The sequence below is a fragment of the Anser cygnoides genome, chromosome 17, assembly GCF_040182565.1.
Source record: "Anser cygnoides isolate HZ-2024a breed goose chromosome 17, Taihu_goose_T2T_genome, whole genome shotgun sequence".
In the NCBI taxonomy this organism is placed as follows: Eukaryota; Metazoa; Chordata; class Aves; order Anseriformes; family Anatidae; genus Anser; species Anser cygnoides.
The window spans coordinates 2514335-2534450 of record NC_089889.1 but is presented as its reverse complement, the minus strand read 5'-3'; the positions used below and the strand labels follow the sequence as shown (position 1 = coordinate 2534450).

The 20116-nt window shown below is 44.0% G+C and overlaps 1 protein-coding gene across 1 annotated transcript; it reads right to left on the bottom strand.

Moving 5' to 3' along the window:
• Nucleotides 1-1994: 1994 nt before the first annotated feature.
• On the bottom strand, nt 1995-18154 carry PPP1CC (protein phosphatase 1 catalytic subunit gamma). Its single transcript, XM_048073788.2, has 7 exons — nt 17894-18154; nt 8263-8394; nt 6856-7086; nt 5185-5289; nt 4287-4510; nt 3685-3819; nt 1995-3265 (listed from the first exon to the last, which is right to left on the bottom strand). The coding sequence occupies exons 1-7, from the start codon at nt 17946-17948 to the stop codon at nt 3176-3178; spliced, it is 972 nt and encodes a 323-aa protein (XP_047929745.1). The 5' UTR covers nt 17949-18154; the 3' UTR covers nt 1995-3175.
• Between the last annotated feature and the right edge of the window lie 1962 nt (nt 18155-20116).

Genomic DNA, 20116 nt, shown 5'->3' with positions numbered 1-20116 from the left:
TGCCTGAGATGTTCCTGATTACCACTCAATTAATTAACATATTTAAATTAAACTATACTGGCCTACTGCGAAAGGCACAAGCTGAGGATTCAAGAGAGCCTGGGCTCATTACAACTTTCCTGCTACCTTGTGTGATCTTCAGCAAGGCCTGGTACCCACCCTGCTCCAGCTCCCCCCTTGCAGCTTGCTCCAGAGGTAAGGGTGGATGGGCTGTGGGAAGGGCCTCACACAAAGTTTACGTTCTGTTAAATTTGGTGTGTAAACTAGATGTTCATACAAGTATCAATACGAAAAAACAATGGGATAGCAGCAGCTGCTGCTCATTCTCTCCCTCCAGTGATCAAAAAGCCCAGCCTGAACAGCAGGCCCAGAGCAACAGGCACGAAACACCCCGTGCCTGTGAAGTTTTGATCGCAGCCCGTAACAAGACCAGCACATTCTCTCCTCCCTGCCTCATGGCAGCCGTACAGGAACCTCTCTCCACCTCCAGTATCGTGCTGTGGGACTTCCTTTGCTCCGAGCAGCTGCTGAGCCCACGGTGCATGAAGCAGCGCGGAGGAATGCAGTCAAGCAGAAAACAGAGCCCAGAATAGGCAGCTGTGTTACTAAAACCACATCTGAGGGCAGAAAGAGGAAAAAGGTGTGACGCGGTGACACGCAGAATGGGTGGCTAACGAAGGCTGTTGCAGAGATGGGTTAGTGCGTTCCTTTAGCTACGAGTCAAGTACGAGACCATACGGAACCGGTTCTATTAACTAAATCAGTAAAAGACATGCAGGTGACTATTTTACAAGGTGGCAGAAGAATATAAAGCTATAAAGAATATCACAAATGTGATTTAGGGGGGGTGAAAGTAAATCTGTAAGAAAGCCGCGCACCAGGTAATCTGACACCTGATCTAATGAGCTCATCAAAACTTACCATGACATGGTTTGATTAATGTTTTAGAAGAAAAAGATCTCAGAGTAGAAAAAAGGTTTGGGTTTAGCAGAGAAATAAAATAAATGTAAAAAAAAATCAATGGCTAGAAACTACCCAGATGAATTTTCATCGCGAAAACTCAGCTTACTCCAGGAGAAGAGAAGAGAAACTCATCTGCTAACTAAAGTGCCAGAACAGAGCTGGTTTATCTGGGCCAGACGTTTCAGTGACAAAACTGAACGCTAACCAGACCCCGAGCACCTTGCAGCTCATTACCGCAGCAGTTTTAGAACAGCCTGGTGATATGAAATAAGCCACTTCACTCACCTTCTAAAAATCTTGGCAGTATTTCCACAAGGTACACGAGAGGAGGTGGCAGATGAAGGAACATATACCAGCAGTGTATTCCTACCCAGGGCAGCACAGCCGTGTGCCCACAGCTGGCGTTATACCTTATGCATTCCCTCTAATTGCAAGCTGCTTTAGCTGACGTGTATACCAAGTCTTGCTGAAGTAAGAAGAGCAGTGGTAAAGTTTACTGACCTTTCTTCACCAAGAATTTACAGTTCTTGAATTCAAGAACCAGAGGAAATTGGTCTCATCCTCAACTACAACCTTCGTTAAGTCAATGGTCTCTACAAAACGGTACTTTTGCTCTAGGCTCAACTCACTCCAAACACGCAGCAGGACGATAAACACAAGCCAAGCTGAGCGAGTCCTCCCACGCACGCATCTCTGGGAACCGCTGCCCAGGCGCTTCTCAAAAGTCTTGACCTGCAGCTGCCCTGGTCAGAGGCTGCAAAAACCACAAGCACAGACAGCAGGATCAGTATATACCAGATGCTGAAACGCGGAGTTCTGGCTCGTCTGCTAGACGGTTGTGCAGACCCACGGCAGTGCTCGAAGCAGTCTGGGAGCTGAGTGCCTGTGCCCTCACCTCCCTCTGGTGGAAGGGTGCTGGTGTCTCAGGGCAGCACGCACATTAAAGCTTCAGAACCAGATCTGAATCCAACACTGTTTAAAAAGCACACCTCAAGTGCTTGCAGCTCAGACAAACCCAAACTGAGAATGTGTGGATTTCCAGACCGATTTATTTCTCTAAGTCAGGTCCTCTGATAGCAGGAGTGATAGTAGTTGTGATAAACCGACACAGAAGATTTAACAATTTCTTCATTTAATAAGTGATTTTCACTACATGGTATTGTACACTGTCATCTGTTCAAAAAAGATTAACAGTTTTTAAAAAACAAGATACCGTGAGAGATTTGTATAAACTGGTGCTCAAGATCAATGCCTCTGGTTGGCTCATCAAGCTGTTTTCTAGGCTTCTTTGTAAAACAAAGTCTCTAGGCCAAAATGCACAAAACCATTCAGGCAGATCTTAGAACCATTTCCTTAACTTCCAGCCTTCTGATCCTGGCTGCCACAGGACTGATGCAACTGTAAAAAGGTCCACTTGATAGAACGTACAGAAACTGTACAAAAATGTGTTTACTTTTGCCATGAACAGAACTAACAGCACAGCATTTCTACTTGCTATTTCAAGTCGAGACTTCCTTTTTATCTCTGAGAGGAAGGCATGAATGGAAGGCCCTGCCAGCTCAGGGTGGTGGGTTGTGTACGTACAGTTTTCTAAGCGAACTTTGGCTTCAGGAAGGAAACTTAAAATAATGGCTTTAATTGACATTTAAAGTATATGGAGAGGGAGGTGTGTTTTCATTAAATATACATCATACCAGTGATGCTGGGAAGGTTGAAGGCTATTTCTAATGTTGACAGCAATAAAACTAATGTGTACATGACAAGACATTAAAAGAAAAGCAATCCCTTTAAAACAAATTTCAACGTAAAAAAAGTTCACAGTGGTTTGTATAAACAGTATGTCATTTCCAACAGTAACAAATTTCTACTCTCACAGCACACTAGTGCCCTCTTTAGATCCTAAAGAAAACAAGCATTTACACTACTCATTGTACAGATTCAGAAAGTCAGTTGTACAATTACCCATAATGACAGGATAAGATGCTGCGGAGTGTACAGCTGTAACACCAACGAAAGGAAAGTTTAAAACCTTTTCTGGGAGGGAGAAAAATCTCTCATTTGCTGTTACAACCAGCAAATGCCATTCATCAAATCAAAAGGGAATCCACAAACACATTATCTATTTTGAGCAAGCTGAACGGTACACATTACAGTTTTAAAAATGGAGGTTATATACTATAATACAAGTCCGAACAAGGCAGTGCCACATTGACTATTTCTTTGCTTGTTTTGTGATCATACCCCTGGGAGGCGTTACAGGTCTGCTAGCATTGGGCTTCTTTTTCTCTGCGGGTTTCAAAATCTGAAAGAGATAATTCAGTCATTAAGCAAATAATTCAGTTTTCTTACCCTCAAACAATCCATTCAGTACGATAAGGCATGACACAGATCAGCTGGACAGGTCATAAGGAAGCCAAGAAATAAATGAGTTTCCTGCTCAGAGCAGCTGATCTGAGAGCCCATGCCAACGGAAGCAGGAAAACAGCTGATAACTTTGCTTGGATGATTTAATTCCAAGGTAAAACAGTTCATCTACTCACATCAGTAAGGGCTTATCACGTTTTTAAAGACATGAATGCAAACAGCTCTGTCTACATTTAATAGCTGTGAAGATCTATTTGAAGCAAGCATTATGGTTTGTAACAGTACAGTATAAATTGAGAACAGGAACTTTAAAGTGTGACTGCACTAAGTAGGAGATAAAGTTACCAGATACCATACCTGAAAAGAGCACATTAAAGTTTCATCCACACTCATCATGGCACCTGCATTGTCAAATTCTCCACAGTAATTTGGGGCAGAAAAGAGAGTTACCAATTGCCTTTTTGCAAAAAACTCATATCCATCTTCAACAACCTTTGGAGACAAAAGCAGAAATTACACTGGGCAATTTCTTCCAGACAAGGTACAAAGCAGCTTTAATCGAAGCAGCAGCTGAAAAACTGGTTGCATCTAAGGAGCACCAGCTCCAAACTTTTACCCCAAAAGAAGGAAGAGCATCACAGGATCCATTTTGGCAACAAGGTCCATTAACAATAAAACAGGATTACACTAAGTTCAAGACAACCTTGTTTAAGTATCAGACCCACAGTTTACACGTATTAAACAAAAACACACGAGGGCTTTTAAACAGTGGGACAAGCTGCCCAGAGACGGTGGAATCTGCCCTTGTGGATATTTAAAGCCTGGCTGGACAAGATCCTAAGTGATTCGGTCTTATATTGGTTTGCCCTGTGTTGAGTACATGTGTAGAGACCAGATGACCACTTCAGGTCCCTTTCAACTTAAAATGTTCCTTGGTTTAAAGCACAAAATTAAAATACCTGATGAGCTCTACATATGAGATCCAAATCATGTTTGTGGAGAAACTTAGCAACCACTTCAGCACCAAATGTGAAGGACACTCCTCTGTCATTTTCACCCCATCCTAGGACATCTTTGTCAGGGTCAGACCACAGGAGATCACAAAGAAGACCTTGATCAGGTACATCAGTGGGGCGCATAATTCGTCTTATCTGTTCCATTGACTGAAGGTCTGGTGACAAACCTGGTCAGAGTAAAGACACACGCAGCTCACATTTCAGTCCAACTTCGCACTGTAAGATTGACACAACTCAAGACAAAAAAAACTTGTATCCACACACATTCACTGCAATTTTATGTAGTACAATGGCAATGTTAACTGGTATTTTTTAATCCAGCATTTATTTTAAAGCTTGTATGAAAGACTTTTTAGAAGGTTTACCGGGAGCAAGATAAGCAAAGCCATTTCCCCGTTTTAGAGGATTACAACCTCAACAATTTGCAAGTGTCTGTTAAAAGAGCTATCAAGTAAAAGAGGCACCAATGCTAGAAATAACTGGACATGTTTATTTTAAAGATCAGGCCTAGTAAGATGAAATACAACATCACATAGATCTCATACCATTTTCTGCATTTCTCCAGTTGTCTGCATACAACTAAATGCAGACAATTTTATCTGCAGTCAAACTGCCAGCCCAACAATTCACAAAACTGACATTGATCAAGCTCTCAACCCTACCTCATACATGAGCCGAGGCAGGGGAAAATCCCTAAAGTTTCAAAGCTTTGCTAAAGAAGTGCAAGACAAAAAAAAATCAATGTTTTTCAGCAGCTGAAAAGCATACAAGATAAACATGAAATTGCCAATATTTATACCAGAGTGTTACATTTTCTTAAAATATCAACTAAAGAACTTACCTCCATGACAGCAGAATATTTTCTCATCCACAATAGCTGCAATTGGTAAACAGTTAAAACAGTCTGTGAAAGTTTTCCACAGCTTAATATTATATCTTCTCTTACCTAGAACAGATTTGGGGAGAAAAGAACAGTCAGTGTACTTCTCTAACACAACTACAGTCTACCATGGCTGCCTTGAACTTAGACTTGCAAGAACTCAGCAATAAGGCCTATACACATTTTATCTACCCTGATACCCGCTGATGTACTTTACTGCTGATAAGAAAAGTTGCAAGGTCTTTTTCCATGTGACAGACGCAGCTTTGAAATGGCTCTGAGGATAGCATGCATCTGTTCAAGAGAATGACATTCTACTCTTGGCAGCCAGACCCTCCCGTCTCAACTCCCTTGGAGAATGTGATCCATTTCAGAAAATTATGCCATTTGCTGTTTTCTTCAGGGATAGACAGCATTTCCTGGAAAGCAGCTTTTCCTTAAATTTCTGCAAGTACTTTACTGCAGGCACAGAAACAGGCCTGAAAAAATGAAGCTGCTAGCTTCACTTTCCAAGCAACTCTCCCAACAGATATGAGCCCTGAACGTATTTGCGATATGTGACTAAGCCTGTGATTAATCTTAGAGGAGTCAAGTCAAATGCCGCACATCTTTGTTTCCTTGTTGAAAAAGGAGAATGAGACAGTACATTTTGTAAGGTACAAGCCAAGCATGTCCCACAGCAGAACTTGGGAGGATGCTTCAGTGCACAATCAACGTAATAGTTTAATCTCCTCCACACTATCTGGTTTAGCTCACATCCTTTGAAACATACGAACATTACACATCTACTTCACAGCAAAATTACTTATTATGATACTGTAAGGTCTACGTATAGCTTCCATCGCAGACCTTAATGCACTCTGCAGTGACAGAGCTGGTACACTAAGTGCATAGCAACGTTACGTTTGTTCAAAAGGAGCGCTTGTGATGCCAAATAAACACAAGCCTATTTCTTCATTAAAAGGCTGATGCACTGGTTCAAGTCACATTTACAGCTGAAACCACCTACTGAAAGAGCAAGTAGCTGGTATTTAATCCGATCACATATCATACTGAAGGCTTCACATATGCTTTGCCCCATTTATTAAAGGAAGAAAGGAAATGCTGTTTTTGGCCAAAGCAGCAGGGCAAAATACTGTAGGACTGCATGCAGTCTCAGGTATTCCAGAGAAGGACAAACATTTGCCTCCCCCCCCCTTTTTTTTTAACATTACAAAGTTACAGGACTTAGTATGAACTAGACTGCAAGCACTGTAACAATCACAATAAAGACCAGTGCAATCTCTAAGTTATAACACCGGTACACATTGTTACAGATGAAAGAAACATGCAAACTGTAAAGCAGAGTAAAATTCTCATCTGGTAAGACAACGGTAAGAACTTCACAAATGTGTACCAGTGACAACGTAACACAGTGGCCAGTTAACAAAATTACCCATTTGCGGGCTGCTCTGTGAGGATCAGGCTGTAACAGAGTAAACAAAAACATTCCCCTTGCTAAAATAGGCCACAGGGCCAACTGAAGTGTGCAGAGATAACAGCAAGTTAGGAAAGAGTGATCCAATGCCAGAAGACATCAAACACCTGCTTTCCCAAGCCAAAAGACACTCACATTTGTCAGTAATTACTTACATTCATCATAAAACCCATAAATTCTATTAATGCTGGCACATTCATGGTTCCCTCGGAGAAGGAAAAAATTCTCTGGATATTTAATTTTGTAGGCCAGTAGAAGACAAATTGTTTCTAAAGACTGCTTTCCTCTGTCAACATAATCACCGAGGAACAGGTAGTTGCTTTCTGGTGGAAAGCCTCCGTATTCAAAGAGTCGAAGCAAGTCATAGTATTGTCCGTGGATGTCACCTGCAAAGAGTGTTCAGAAACAACACAAGTGACATTTCACAACATTTTTTGATTAATTCTAGAGAAACGGCAAATAAGTGAAGCATCAGAAAAAAACTGCAGATATTGCCTGCAACATTCTTGAAGATTACATAGTTTGTCTTAATACATACCAAATTATCACTCAAAAGCTTGACCTCTATGCAATACAATGACTAAGTATGCATTAAGACTAAGTATCCATCTACTCAAAAATATTCCTACACATGTGAAACAAATCTAAGACTCCAAGGTATCAGCCCTGTGCTCGCACAACAATCTGGCATCCAGTTAATTCCTTTCCTTGACTGGTGGCTGTGACATTAGGGACTTTTACTTCATTCTCGATACCTTCACACATCAGTAGTGACACTGACTGAAAACCAGGGAATTTACTTTCCTCTGCACCAGCTCTGGTATTTTCTTGCCACACCCAGTATTTCAAATTATAACAGTGAAGTTGTACCAAAATAAATTTGTATTTCTGCCTTTGGTTTAAATCACAGTTTTGTTTCTGGCACGCAGAACACAATCTTGCTTTTAGTCTACCACGTTATAAATATTGAACAAACTGCTTCAGTCTGAAGTAAATCCTCAGTGTTGGCGCAGGATTTATCGAGGGGTGTATTTTGACATTCTTCATTCTTTTAGCACAACTAGACATGCACATGCATGCAAAATCAGCACCACCACCAAGTGTGGTGAAACCAAACCAGAAAGTCAGTCCCGGCGATGGTACAGAAATTTAAGTTTCCAGCAAGATTTTAAAATGGTGTCAAAACCATGGTTCAACTCTGAATAGCAGCTACAAAAAAGCTACTGTGGTTCTTGGATTCTCCTTGATCAGGCTGAACATTCAATGATACAAAAACTCCTTTCCAAAACTTCTGAACCCTGGTCAAGAGACCTGATGAAACTAGACCAGTTACTTTTTGGTTCAGGATTTTTTGGTCCCAACTCCAATTCCCATGTTCAACGCCCCCTCCCCATTCCTCCACCCAAAACATTCAGCCCAACCTTATTTTCCCTTTCGCTACGAACATTTGCCCATTTCATAGTAAGTGAAAGTAGCAACTGGCATTTGTTCTCTGCTTAACATCTGCAGATACTCAAAATCCACCCCCACACCCTGACCAAGCACCAAATCACCGCACTTACCACATATTTTCAGCGGAGCTTCAAGTTCTAGTAGAATAGGCTGACTGAGAAAGATCTCTCTGGATTTCAAGCACAGTCCTCTAATTTCATTCTCTTGAAGTTGGACATTTTTACCTGGTTTCGATCCTCTCACTGTTGGAAGAAGTTAGAAGTCAGTTATCCATGTCAACAGTATTCTATTGTTACTTTAAGAGCCTGACTAAATGCCACTAACACGGAGTTAAACTACAACAATTGTGCTATTAGGACTGAATAATATTTTAAAAGTATTCTGTTTATGCTGAGCTGTTAAATTGCCATTTGCTTTCTCCTCCAAATGCCTCTGAACTCTTAAAATAAGATTAAAGTAAAGCAGGATAAGTGTACATGGGAATGTCAGCCACATAAAGACGCTTGTCATCACCTCACCACCACCAACCAGAGGTTAAGCTAATTATATTGACATGCTAAAGCGGTCAGGTCAGATTAGGCTGAAAAGTAAAACAGCTTGAGCCCCAGAATTCATCCAAAAAAAATCCCTGTTCATCTAGGTGAGAAGTTCTCGGTTACAATGAACCTGAAGGTAGCACAGCATCTGCAGTCCCCTATCTGAAGGTGCCTCCACAAAGCAGGACCTGTCAAAATCTAATGGCCCAGCACATCCTTAACGGCTGTTTTACAACCTAAATAGGACAGTCAGACATACAACCTAAATAGGACAGTCAGACAAATAACTGCGTTCCCAAAAACTGCCTCAAAGTTACAGAGCACGCTGCAGAAATAATTAGTACTACAGAACAGTCATCAACATTTCAAGCCAGTACTTTACCTTTTTACTACTCTTTTTAACACCTCTTACCCCTCCCCGACAAGTTTCAGCTCCTCAGGAACACCCGAGCCAGAGAACAGCTGAATACATTAAACATTTGACAACCAGAGGGAGAGGTGGGAACCCTCCAAATATACTTCCTATTCCATATGGATCAGGACTGTGACTACGTTTATTTTAGAAGGTTCCTGTAAAACCCATCCTCAGGCTTTCCCACCTCTCCGCTATGCCAAATTGATGCTCATGGTGCCAATGAGGGTAAGAGGTGGTGTGGAATGACACGAGGAAAGGAGCGAAGAAAAAGGGGGCTGGAACAGCGACAGAACTTCCTCTCCCACCAGTTACGCTTGCACAGCAGAACTGGGAGCCCAAGTTAGAATGAGGACTCCAGAAGGAGTTCAGGAGAAGGCCCACATTAACACCACCAGGCTCTTTTTTGTCAAGTCTGTAAACAAAACTCAAAGCCTCATTACTAGGACTCTTCTTGGGAAGAATTTTTTAAATGCACTAAAACTGAAGCCACCAAATTGACAAATTTCACAACAAAGCATGTCTAATGTCTAACAATCTCCCCTTGTTCTTTTCTTAAAGCCATTACCCCTTGTCCTATCACTTGTAAAAAGCCGCTCTCCAGGTTCCTTTTAGGTGCCCTTTACAGAGGGAGAAGGACTGTCCCAAAGCTGCAAAGGATTTAATCGGGAAGGAAATCGCTCCTGTATTTCAGAAAGGGAGATTCTAGCTTTTTGTCTATTTTAACTGAGCTGTTTCATAAATTGCTGAGACAGAGCCCAAAGAAATTCACCTTACTAAACCATGTACCACTTTTTCTGGGTCCCTTCTCCACTCCTCGTCATCCCCCCCCCGAACACGGCAAAAGACAAGCTGGTAGGAGATTTATCTCCCGGCTCAGACCACATTTCTTCAATCCTTCTCTTCTTCTACCGCCTCCACTGCAACAATTCTCAATGTTTGGTTCCCTTCACATCCTGTCAAAGCTTGGACACAGAACAAGGACACCAGCTTGGCCCAAACAAGTTTCTACAGCCATGGGAAGTTTCCCCTCCATTCCCCATTTACTTGACACTAACACCCCCTTGCCCCCAATTTCTGTTGCCCAGAAAGACAAAAGGCCATTTCTACGGCAGCAATTCTGTTACTACAGCTAAATTGCACACAGCAGCATTTGTGAGGGGTAGGTTAAGAGTAAATGGAAAAACCATTACGCTGTTACTGTCCCCGCAGACCCTGCAGTTCATGAAATCAAGAAGTGAGAATTCCAGTAGGGAAGGTGGCTTCGGAAGAGAAAAACAATCGTGTTGCAGAGGGCTCACAATTTCTTATTAGCACTTAAGTGTTCTTTTGTGCCTTTGATCGAGAGTAGAAGGCATTGTTTGGTGTAATCTCTAGCCAAGAATAAACAGTGCTTGTGTAATATCCAGCCATAAAACCACGTGCCACTGGACTCCGGCTCCACTAGCACTTGGTGTCATCACCCAGCCAGTTCCCTGCTGCACACCAACTCCCATCGCAGAGACCCGAGCCGTGCTGGCACTGCCCGTACTGCAGAGCCACCGACAGCACCAAAAACCACGCAGCCTTTCTTCAAACAAGCTCCAATTCAAATTACAACCTGCAGTGACAGTGACAGGGAGGTGCGCGGTCAGATGTCCCAGCTCTAGCACCGTTATCTCTCCGGCAATACTTGCTGCTGTTACTCGCAGCCATGTATTACCGCTCACCCCGGCATTCGTTCTGTGGTGACACAGAAATTACCACCAAACTTCAAGTATTCCATTAAAATATTAGAAGTAATGAAGCACATAAATGGGAGTTAAATCTTTGTCACAGCAGTTTATCACGCTCAAGTCTTTTCATCTCTGCAGTCATTTTTTTCAGCCACCCGGTAATTTCCCTCGTGCTTGCGAGCAATGAACAAGTTACTGAACACGCCAAATATCCAGAAGCAGTAAAGAACAAATTTAGAGAAAAAAAGTGATCAGCTGGTTAAATTATAAAGATCAATTTCTCCTCTCTTAAATATCAGAATTAACTTTTTTTTTTAAAGAGGTACTATACTTGTGTTTAACCTTCTCAGATAGCAAAAACTCAACTTTCCGTGATTTGGTCTTGTTGGAAATTGCTAAAAATCAAACCCTGCATCTCACATCCATAAATTAAAAAGTATAAAAAAGTACATGGAATGTAAGCAATGCACTGAGTCACTCGAGCTCATGAATAAAGCATATGCATTCATTTCTGCTGAGGATTAAATGAAAATCTGAGAACCGACTGCTTCAGATTCAAGTTTCCTAGGTTTCTGATATATTTCCATTGAACCAGTATAATCTTCATGCAGTTTTAGTCATTTAGTTGTAGAAAACCTTGACATGATGAAATGATGCTTTGTTGCAGTTTACATAAACTCACTAGCAGGGATGTCAGGATGGCAGAAAAACAGGAAAATTTGGTTCAGTTCCGTATCACGCTGCCTGCCAGTGACATTTCGGACACTTTCATCCAACACGGAACCAGCGCAGGAAAAAATGCGTGTTCAATTTCTTCTACCACTGACCTATATCCTGAAACACTGGAAAAAAATATTTTCGGCTTCAGAAGAATCAAATATGCAGGAGCGCACGGTGGTTTGAGAAATCTGTATTTTTAGCGCAAGGATTTTCTCATCCACAGTGAAAGAGCTGGCAAAGAAATGCAGGATACTCAGCCTGAATGAACACTTAGGAGGTTTCTCTGAGTCTCCAAATGACTTAGTCCCACTAAGAAGGGCAAAGATACTATGAAAAATGCGGTGTTTACAGTTTCTTTTCTCTGCTTTGGACCGAAACAAGGCAGCTTGTAGAGATCAGACAGTACGATACTAATTGGCAGCTTGGTCAAAGTCAAAAGAGCAGCTCGATAGCACCGTACATGCACATTGGTTCTTTCAGTGCATAAAAAATAACCTCTCAGAAATGACAGGCTGGAACTGGCAGCGAAACAAGCTAAAGATTAATCAGTTGAGGGAAGAAGTCAGCCCATTTCAAATAATATTTTATTTATATCTCGTCTCAACGTACTGCTGCACTGTTTCCAGACAGTAACATATTCCCTTCCTCCTTTAGGCAGAGCCGCTCTTGTTCTCTATCATTTTGAGAGCTTGAATTTCAACGGCCAGCCCAGACAGCCTTCTAACAAGTAAAACCTTTCTCCAGTGGGCAAGTGTAAGAAGTTTGGGGAAAAAGATTTCCACTGGCTGGAAAAGGCTACAGAAAAGATCTCCCCCCTGAGGCCAGGATGATCTCTGAAGAGGTACTCTTCCAAGTCACAATGACCGAGCTAGAAAATATCCCAGCTTCTACAGCTATGCTCTGTAAAACCAGCGCAGGAAGCCTTTAAGGGAGAGCAATCCATCTGTTGTCCAGTCAAAAGCATAAAGCCTTTAGCCAGTATTGACAGAGCTTTTTGTTTTTTAAATACACTGAGCACGGGGCCAAGCCACAGCTCTGCAGCAATGACAACCGCATGCTCTTATCTCTTCACGATGTGCTATTCCAGACCTTATTTCCGAGGGTTACAAGCTTCAACACAGATCCTTCACAGCCTGTCCAAAACACAAATCGATAGGTTTCAACTATTAAAATTAAATGCTGCACTTTCCAAGACAAGGAGAACTGCTAGAAAGCACCAACCCCAACCCCAGAGGACGTGAGCGCAGTACGACAGCCGCCCAGCAGAGGGAGAAAGAAGTGTACAAGGAAGAGCAAGAATTCACCACCCCCAAGTCATTTCGGTGCAAGCAAAGAGCCAGGACAAAGCATAGCTGCGGCTGCCAGGGCTTCCAACACAGCCTGACATTCAGGGTAACTTTCATGCAGTTCTGTCTGAAGGACAGATGGGTCAGAACTGTGGGATCCAGAACGTACAGGCTGTACAGCATGCTCCATCTCTAGCACCTTCCAGCGTTCGGTCTGGTGCAAAGCAACCCTTTCACAAAGGGAAAGGCTCTTACCAAAATGAGTGTATTACCTGTGAAAGGGAGCAACCCTTCCAAAAGGATATTCAGAAATAGAATACTCAAAGTGGTAGAAATTTCAGTGATCCATGCTTCAGTATTACCTTACAAATGCCGTCAGCTGAAGTGCTAGACTTGAGTTCTCGTACAGAAAATATTTTAAAGAAAATAGTCCATTGGCAGCTTGGTTGACTCCTAGCTTATTAAACAAGACTCTCAATTTTACCGTATTTTACGTTAAGATGCCTGCAATCCTAAAGGAGTTTCCAAAAATACCGCAGGTTGTTTTTATCTTGCTTTTGGCAGTTCCCGATGACAGTTTCACATTCCATTTTACACCATAGACACAAAGGGAATAAATAACTTGGAAGTGGTTGATGTCAAAAAGGTTTTAGTTTACTTCAGGCAGCATCAACTTTGATCAGCTCCTTTCAAATTCAAAATCAAAACCGAAAAGCAACTCCTCAGCTACACTGAGCTACGCTAAGTAGCACTGAGCTACTGGAACGTACATGGTTTGAGGTCAGTGAGGGCTACTTGTTTATTAGAAACATCCCAGCTCACCAAAAAGTGAAATCCAACCAAATTTCAGATTAGCATTTGTGACAATCAGCTAAACGGAAAGCAATCCTACAGATCCAATCAATGTTGTATTAAGCACAAAGGAACAGAAGTCAGAGAGCTGAATTTTAAGAAACATTTTTTCCCTCTTTCCAGCAGTTTTATCTATACTCTTTGGCTTAACTAATTTTGATAACTGGATGATCTTTCACCATTTAATGCAAATTAAAGAGTATCTCCTCATCAGCTATACAACAAGCTTCACCAGGAATAGAAGTCTGTGGGTGTATAAACAGGGAAGTTTGAGGATTTAGAGTCTTTTTGCTGATTTTAGTGCACTAAACAGGATTTCAGCTTTCAAAAAGGCTATCACCACCCTGGCCTTGCATGGCTTTATCCAAAGAAGCCTCTCCTCATTACTCGTTTTCCTTTAATAGCAATTGCAGAGGCTGGAACACAGAAAAGATTTTCAGAAACTTACTTCAACTTGGGCTCCACTAACGTATGCTAGCTGTTATTTTACCCTGTTATTTGTTACCATGGTAAGGCTAGGACATTTCAATCTGCTTTTCCAGAGACATTACTATGCGCTCCAGTTTCAAATCAGACCCTATTTACATTATACACGAAAAGCTGCCAACAGTAGGTGAAGGAAACGGATACGGGGCTCTAGTTACAGGAACATCATCTGACATGGCACAAAAGGGAAGCCACTCTCACACCTGGGAATCTCAGGATTTCTCCTCACTGATCCTTTTTGCCTGGAGCTGAGCAGGAATTCTGCCATTTCCTCTCCACGACTATACGGATGACACCGATTTTTCATCTTACAGGGAGCTTTTCCTGCATCTCATCTAGCAGCAGGTTTGGTTTAGCAGATAAAAAGCCCAGAATATTTAGCTATTGCTTACAACATCCCTTCTAGAAGAATAGCTTGCCCCTAAGTTTGCCTCTACTTATTCCTCGGTCAAGTTAGTCCTGTAAATATTTGGGCTTTTACCCACTATCAAATACACTTAGGAAACATCTCAATACTCACTGCAGGATACTGTCATTTGGTATACTTTAAAAGCCTTACTCTTGAGAAAATTGTTGTTAGGAAAATTACTATAAAAGCAACGAAATTAGACAACCTGTTCTCATGAAAATGTACAGCCCTCATTAGTAAAGAAGTCAAGCAAAACATAAGTTACGGAAAAAAAATGGTATGCTCAATGTTTTCATTGAACTGCTCCCCAAGGTGGAGAACAATGTTACTGGAAAATGGTTTTTGTGACATTTCAAAGCCAAATGGCTCTGTACTATAAACACTTAGAGCAAGAAAGACTCTCCAAATATTTACTTAAGAACAAGAAGCTAAACATACACTTCTAGGCCTTTAAAGAATACTCTAATCATTTCAGCTAACTAGCTTAATGTGGGCTGGATTGCATCAACTCCTTGAGGGAAACAGTACGAATAACGTAATTTGATCAGAGCCATTACCTCAGTTGTCATAAAAGATGTCAAGACAGAAAGCAAGTACAACTCAATCACAATTACTTTACTGATACCCTGTATTAAGAACAAAAGGGAGAACAACTTATTTACCATTTCACAACTTCACCTTGACCATTAGACTAGATCCACTACCAGCACAGCTCACTTGGTCTCCTCTGACAGTGCAATGCTAAGGCTAATATAAAACACAGTTTATTAAATTTGAAATAAATTAGTGTGAGAATATATTTAAAACTATCTCCATAATACCTTTTTTTATCCTTTAAAGGGGAAGAAGGCATAAAGCCATAGTACCAGTTTATATCCTTTGCATTATATTAGATGAATCACCTAAAATTAGCTGTTATAAAAATAAGTATACATTTTAAAGATGTTTATAATAAAATATCAAATTGCTCTGAAAATTAAAACTTGCACAAAGATTTGGGCAATTCAGTTTGTTATTAAACTGATATTAAAGCAGATTGTGCTGTGTTGTAATGCTTGACTATGATTATAATCTGTGTGCAACCTTGCCTGAAAAGGTTATCACTTGAAACAATTCTGGTACAGACGCTTCAGGCTTCATATAACTAACATCCTGCAGTTGTTCTACCAGCACTGCACTGAAAACAATGCCACATAATGCAGAAATGCATCTTAAATTTCTTTGCTTGTTCCAAATCGGATGGGAAACCTCACACTTCGGATTCTGCCCCCCAGTTTAATACCATGCAGATCCGCACTTCAGAAGTTCAGTCTTGTCACCTACCTACCTGCACCTTAATAATGCCAGGGAAAGGATGAGTCAAATTTTAAAGCACCAGAGAACGGTGCCTGCACGGTAATTCACACAATTCATCACTCCATGCAAAATGCAGCGCTTGCAAAAATGCAGCATTGCTTTGCCCTTTCTGGGGAAAAAAAAAGTAAAAAGACTACCACAAAGGTCAATCATCACTGTCTGAGAAAGAAGTTTAAAATGGACACTTAATAAGCAATACACAAAATACACCCTAGCACAGGCTACTAACATAGGTAATCATTTTAAAAACTGAAAGACGATCATTGCCTCAAGAAATCTGAAATCCCTGCTGAAATGTCAATAAAAAATTAATTTCAGCTCTGGCAGCTGATGCAACCTGAAGTAATAGCATCTTTAGCTACATGACCATCTCTTAAAAGATCTTGTCAGTAAGCCTTCTGAAGCCTGATTTACGAGCTCCCATCTCCTCCAAACGTGTAATACTGCTATAAGCCGGGTAAGACCATAACATATCAACATTGTACCTCTTATTACTTTCTGAAACTTTAAACAAGAATCATCATTCAAAATCACTCGGATTTCTTTCCATGCTTACATTGTGCCATGTCTTTAATATTAGCGACTTACGCTGAGAAAACCGCATGAGTTGCACTAGATCTAATCAGGTACGAAATGTATTATCTGCAGTAAAACTGAGCATGTATTAATAAGGCACCAGACATATGACATATAGGACCTGACACCTACAAAGTGTGCTACTAGAGTTTCAGGAAAATCCTGGTCTAAATTTATGAAGGGAAGCCTTTAAATAATTTAAGCCAGGGTAGTTTAAATTGGTAACAGGCAAACCAAAACGGATCAGAGAAAAAGCCCTACTTACTTTTACTTATTCTAGCTCAGTAATCCCATAATACACCTATTGGATTTTTAATTCCGAGTAATTTCTGTGGTAGCACTACTGTCCCTCTGCCTGTCCTTTTGCTATCCAGGCCATTACACCGAGCAAAATTTTATAAGAAGGAAAAAGTGTAACATAGCTGAAAGACATTTCCTTACTGTTTGCTTCAACATCATCTTAGATGACTTTGTGCCAAATGGAAATAACGTTAAACCCCTGATCAACCTCTTCAAGTGCTTAAGAGATGCCTGCCCCAACACACATGAAATTCGGCTGGATCAGGCTAGCTCCCTTCCCTAAATAATTCCTTCCTTGATGCCTTAAGAAAATGTGTCACCAGCTACTTCCAACACGGATCAGATGACAACTGCAGCCTGGTGCTGACCCCTGCAACCAAAAGGAAGATGCTGAAGACACCCCCTGGAACTTGTAGGTTTCCCTTTGATTTAGGGGCTTCCATGCAATCTTTTTCAACCCTAGGTGCTAACAAGACAATAAGCCCTTCCACGTACTGTCTGCAACAGCATAACCCAACCCTCAATTGAGACCAAAGGAAGCTACCATATGTTACAAACTCAGAGCCCAATGGTAGTATTAACGCAGGAGCTAATCAATGCTAAAGCCACGGCGTCCTAAAGCCCGTGGAATTCCCCTGCAGACTTTCTGAGGAGCTGCCCCGACAGGCTCTTTAAACTCCCCAGCTCCGACTTCCAGAGCCCCACGACTGCCCAGCCAAGCGCAGCCCCCACGTGCGTGCAAGCGAAAAATGGGGGGGAAAAAAAAAAAAAACAGAAAGAAAGGCCAGGAGCATCCTGAAACGCTCCCCCACGACGATAAGGAGCAGCCCCCCGCCAGCTGAAAGGGGAGGCCGGCAGGACCCCGCGATGCTCGGGGGCCGGGGGCAGCGGAGCTCCAGGACCCGTGGGGACCCCCGGGAGGCCTCAGAGCCCCTCGCCCCCCAATTTTGCCCCCCCCCCCAAAACCGCGGTCGTGGCCGAGCGGGGGACCGAGGGGGGCCCCGCCGGAGGCCGCTGCCGGGCGGGCTCGGGGGCCCGGTGCCGGCCGCCCCCCACCTCCTGTCCCCCCCCCGCCGCCGCCGCCGCCCCTCACCCTCCAGCAGCCGTTGGATGATGCTGTCGATGTTGAGCTTGTCTATATCCGCCATCGCCTCGCAGCGGCCCGGCGGACCCCTCCCCGCCGCTCCCCTCCCTCCGCTCGCCGCTCGGCAGGGCCCGGCTCCTCCGCTCGCCCCGTGCCGCCGGTCTCTGCCCGCTCCCCCGCCTTCTTCTCCCCTCTCGGCTCCGAGCCCCCCCCGCCGCCGCCGCCGCCTCCCCCCTCGGCAGAGCCCCGGCGCCCCACAAAATGGCCGCCGTCCCCTCAGCGGGCTCGGCCGGCGCACGGATACGGCGAGCGCGCGGCGGCTCACCGGAAGCCCTTTATAGGCCGGGCGGGAAGAGCGCGGCGGAGGCGGGGCGCGCACTGCGGCTCCGAGCCCGCCCTCGGCGGATCCTTCCGCCGGCGGGCGGGGAAATAGTGCGGGGCTGCAGCCCGTTCCCGGTGCTGTGGGGGCTGCCGTGACCGGCCCGGCCTCGGTCTGTGGGAACCGGGCCGTGGTGGGGAGCTGCAGGCCGTTCTGTGTGTCCCGGTGGAGGGAGGTTGGGGTGTGTCTCCCGTCAGGGCTGCCGCCTCATGGCGCCACGTGCCCGTGACCCATGAGGGGTGCAGGTGCCTACCACGGGCCAGCCGCTCCCCGGCCCTAAAATAGGATGAATGTCACCCAAAACACGCCGGCAGCTGGCATCTCCCCCGGCAGGTGCACCAGCCGACAGCTCTGTGTAACCTCAGACACACGCCTCTCCCCGTCCAACTCCAAAGTGCACACGTACAGCGCTTGGAAATTCATAGGGAGCCTGGCCAGAGAAATTGGCATGCTCCTTCAAGAGCGTCTGGCCATTTTATTTCACGTTTCTGTTATTATTTTGTCCTGAGTGTAGCAAAGGCTTGGCTACAAGCAACTAAATGAGGCTCCTCTCGTAAACTGGAATGCATCTGCAAGGGAGATGGGCTGTGCGGGCCCTTCCCCCTGTTCGGGTTGCATCTCTGATGGACTATTGTTTAATTGCTTTATTTCCTCCTGCTTTGACTTGCAGGGATGGCTGCGTCAACCTCTTCTCCCCTCCCTGCGCCAATTGCTGCCACCGTGCATGCCGGATGCCTCATGGTGACAGTTATATAACATCCATAACCGGCTGCCGTGGCGGCGCCGGAGCAGAGTTCAGGTCCCCGAGGGCGATAACACGAAGGAGTCGCCGTCTCAGCACACCTTAGGTCTGGCGGGAGGAAGGAGATAAGAGGACATGGCCAGACACTACCCGAAACTCAGGGGTTTTGTGCGCTGCAAAACGAAGCTTCGAAACGCCCAACTTCCCCGAGCCAACGCTTATCGTAATGAGCACGCCCCAGCCGATACGCTAATCTCAGTCACGCTGGTGTAAGCCCAAAGTAACCCCGTTGAAGACAATAGAGTTACTTCAGATTTACTTCAACGTGACAGCACTTGCAGATTTACATCTATTTTTGTGCTGCACCTTCCCCGGGAACGGCCTCCCAGCTCTTTTGCGCCGAATGCTTTCTTTCTCTTGCAAATCCTTTCAAATTCTGCAGAGCGAGTTATTCCCTTGGATTTAACTAAATTATTCAAAAGGGGAAATTGGTCCTGTGTTTCCCGAGAAACCTTCCCGTCCTTGTTTCCCTCGCTGGAAATGTCTTACATCTTATCGCGTCCGTCAGCTGTTGCCCCCTCTCCCCTGGCACCCCTCCAGGGATGAGTCCTGCGAGGACCAGAGCACCTTTTGTGGGGTGCTGAGTCCCCTTCACTCCTGTTAACGCTTTGGGAAACAGGGTGGAGGGGGAGAGCTCAGCACCTTCCAGAATGCCACCCAGGACGTTTGCTCCTATAGGTATGGGAATTCACTGGATCATCATACATCTGAAAGGAGGGATCTGGCCCTTCAAACGAAACTGGTCAGGGCAAGGAATGCGTCTCACTTGACGAACCAAATCAAGCAAGGTCCAAAGCACCGCCAGTTCGCGTTAAAAGAGGCATAGCCGAGGGGAAAGGAGGGAAGTGACAGATGAAGGCAGATCTGTCAAGGCCCTGTCATCACCTCGATAACCAACCCGCCTCCCTGCGGCTCCGCGCCCAGGTCCCAGCGCTCGCTGCGAGTGCTTGGTGTCCTGCTCGGAGGGGGCCTGTGGGTTTTGCACACAGTTTTTTTGCGTTTACATTTTTGCTATGTAGACGTAAAAAATAAGGGCCCTTACCTAACAGCG

What these genes read in the sequence shown, in the direction of transcription:
- PPP1CC (XM_048073788.2), bottom strand. Translation starts at nt 17,948, where the DNA reads ATGGCGGATATAGACAAGCTCAACATCGACAGCATCATCCAACGGCTG. An exon ending in CATCCAACGGCTGCTGGAGG is followed by an intron (nt 8,395 to 17,893) that starts GTGAGGGGCGGC and finishes TTCTTCCAACAG; the next exon opens with TGAGAGGATCGAAACCAGGT. An exon ending in AGCTCCGCTGAAAATATGTG is followed by an intron (nt 7,087 to 8,262) that starts GTAAGTGCGGTG and finishes CACTCTTTGCAG; the next exon opens with GTGACATCCACGGACAATAC.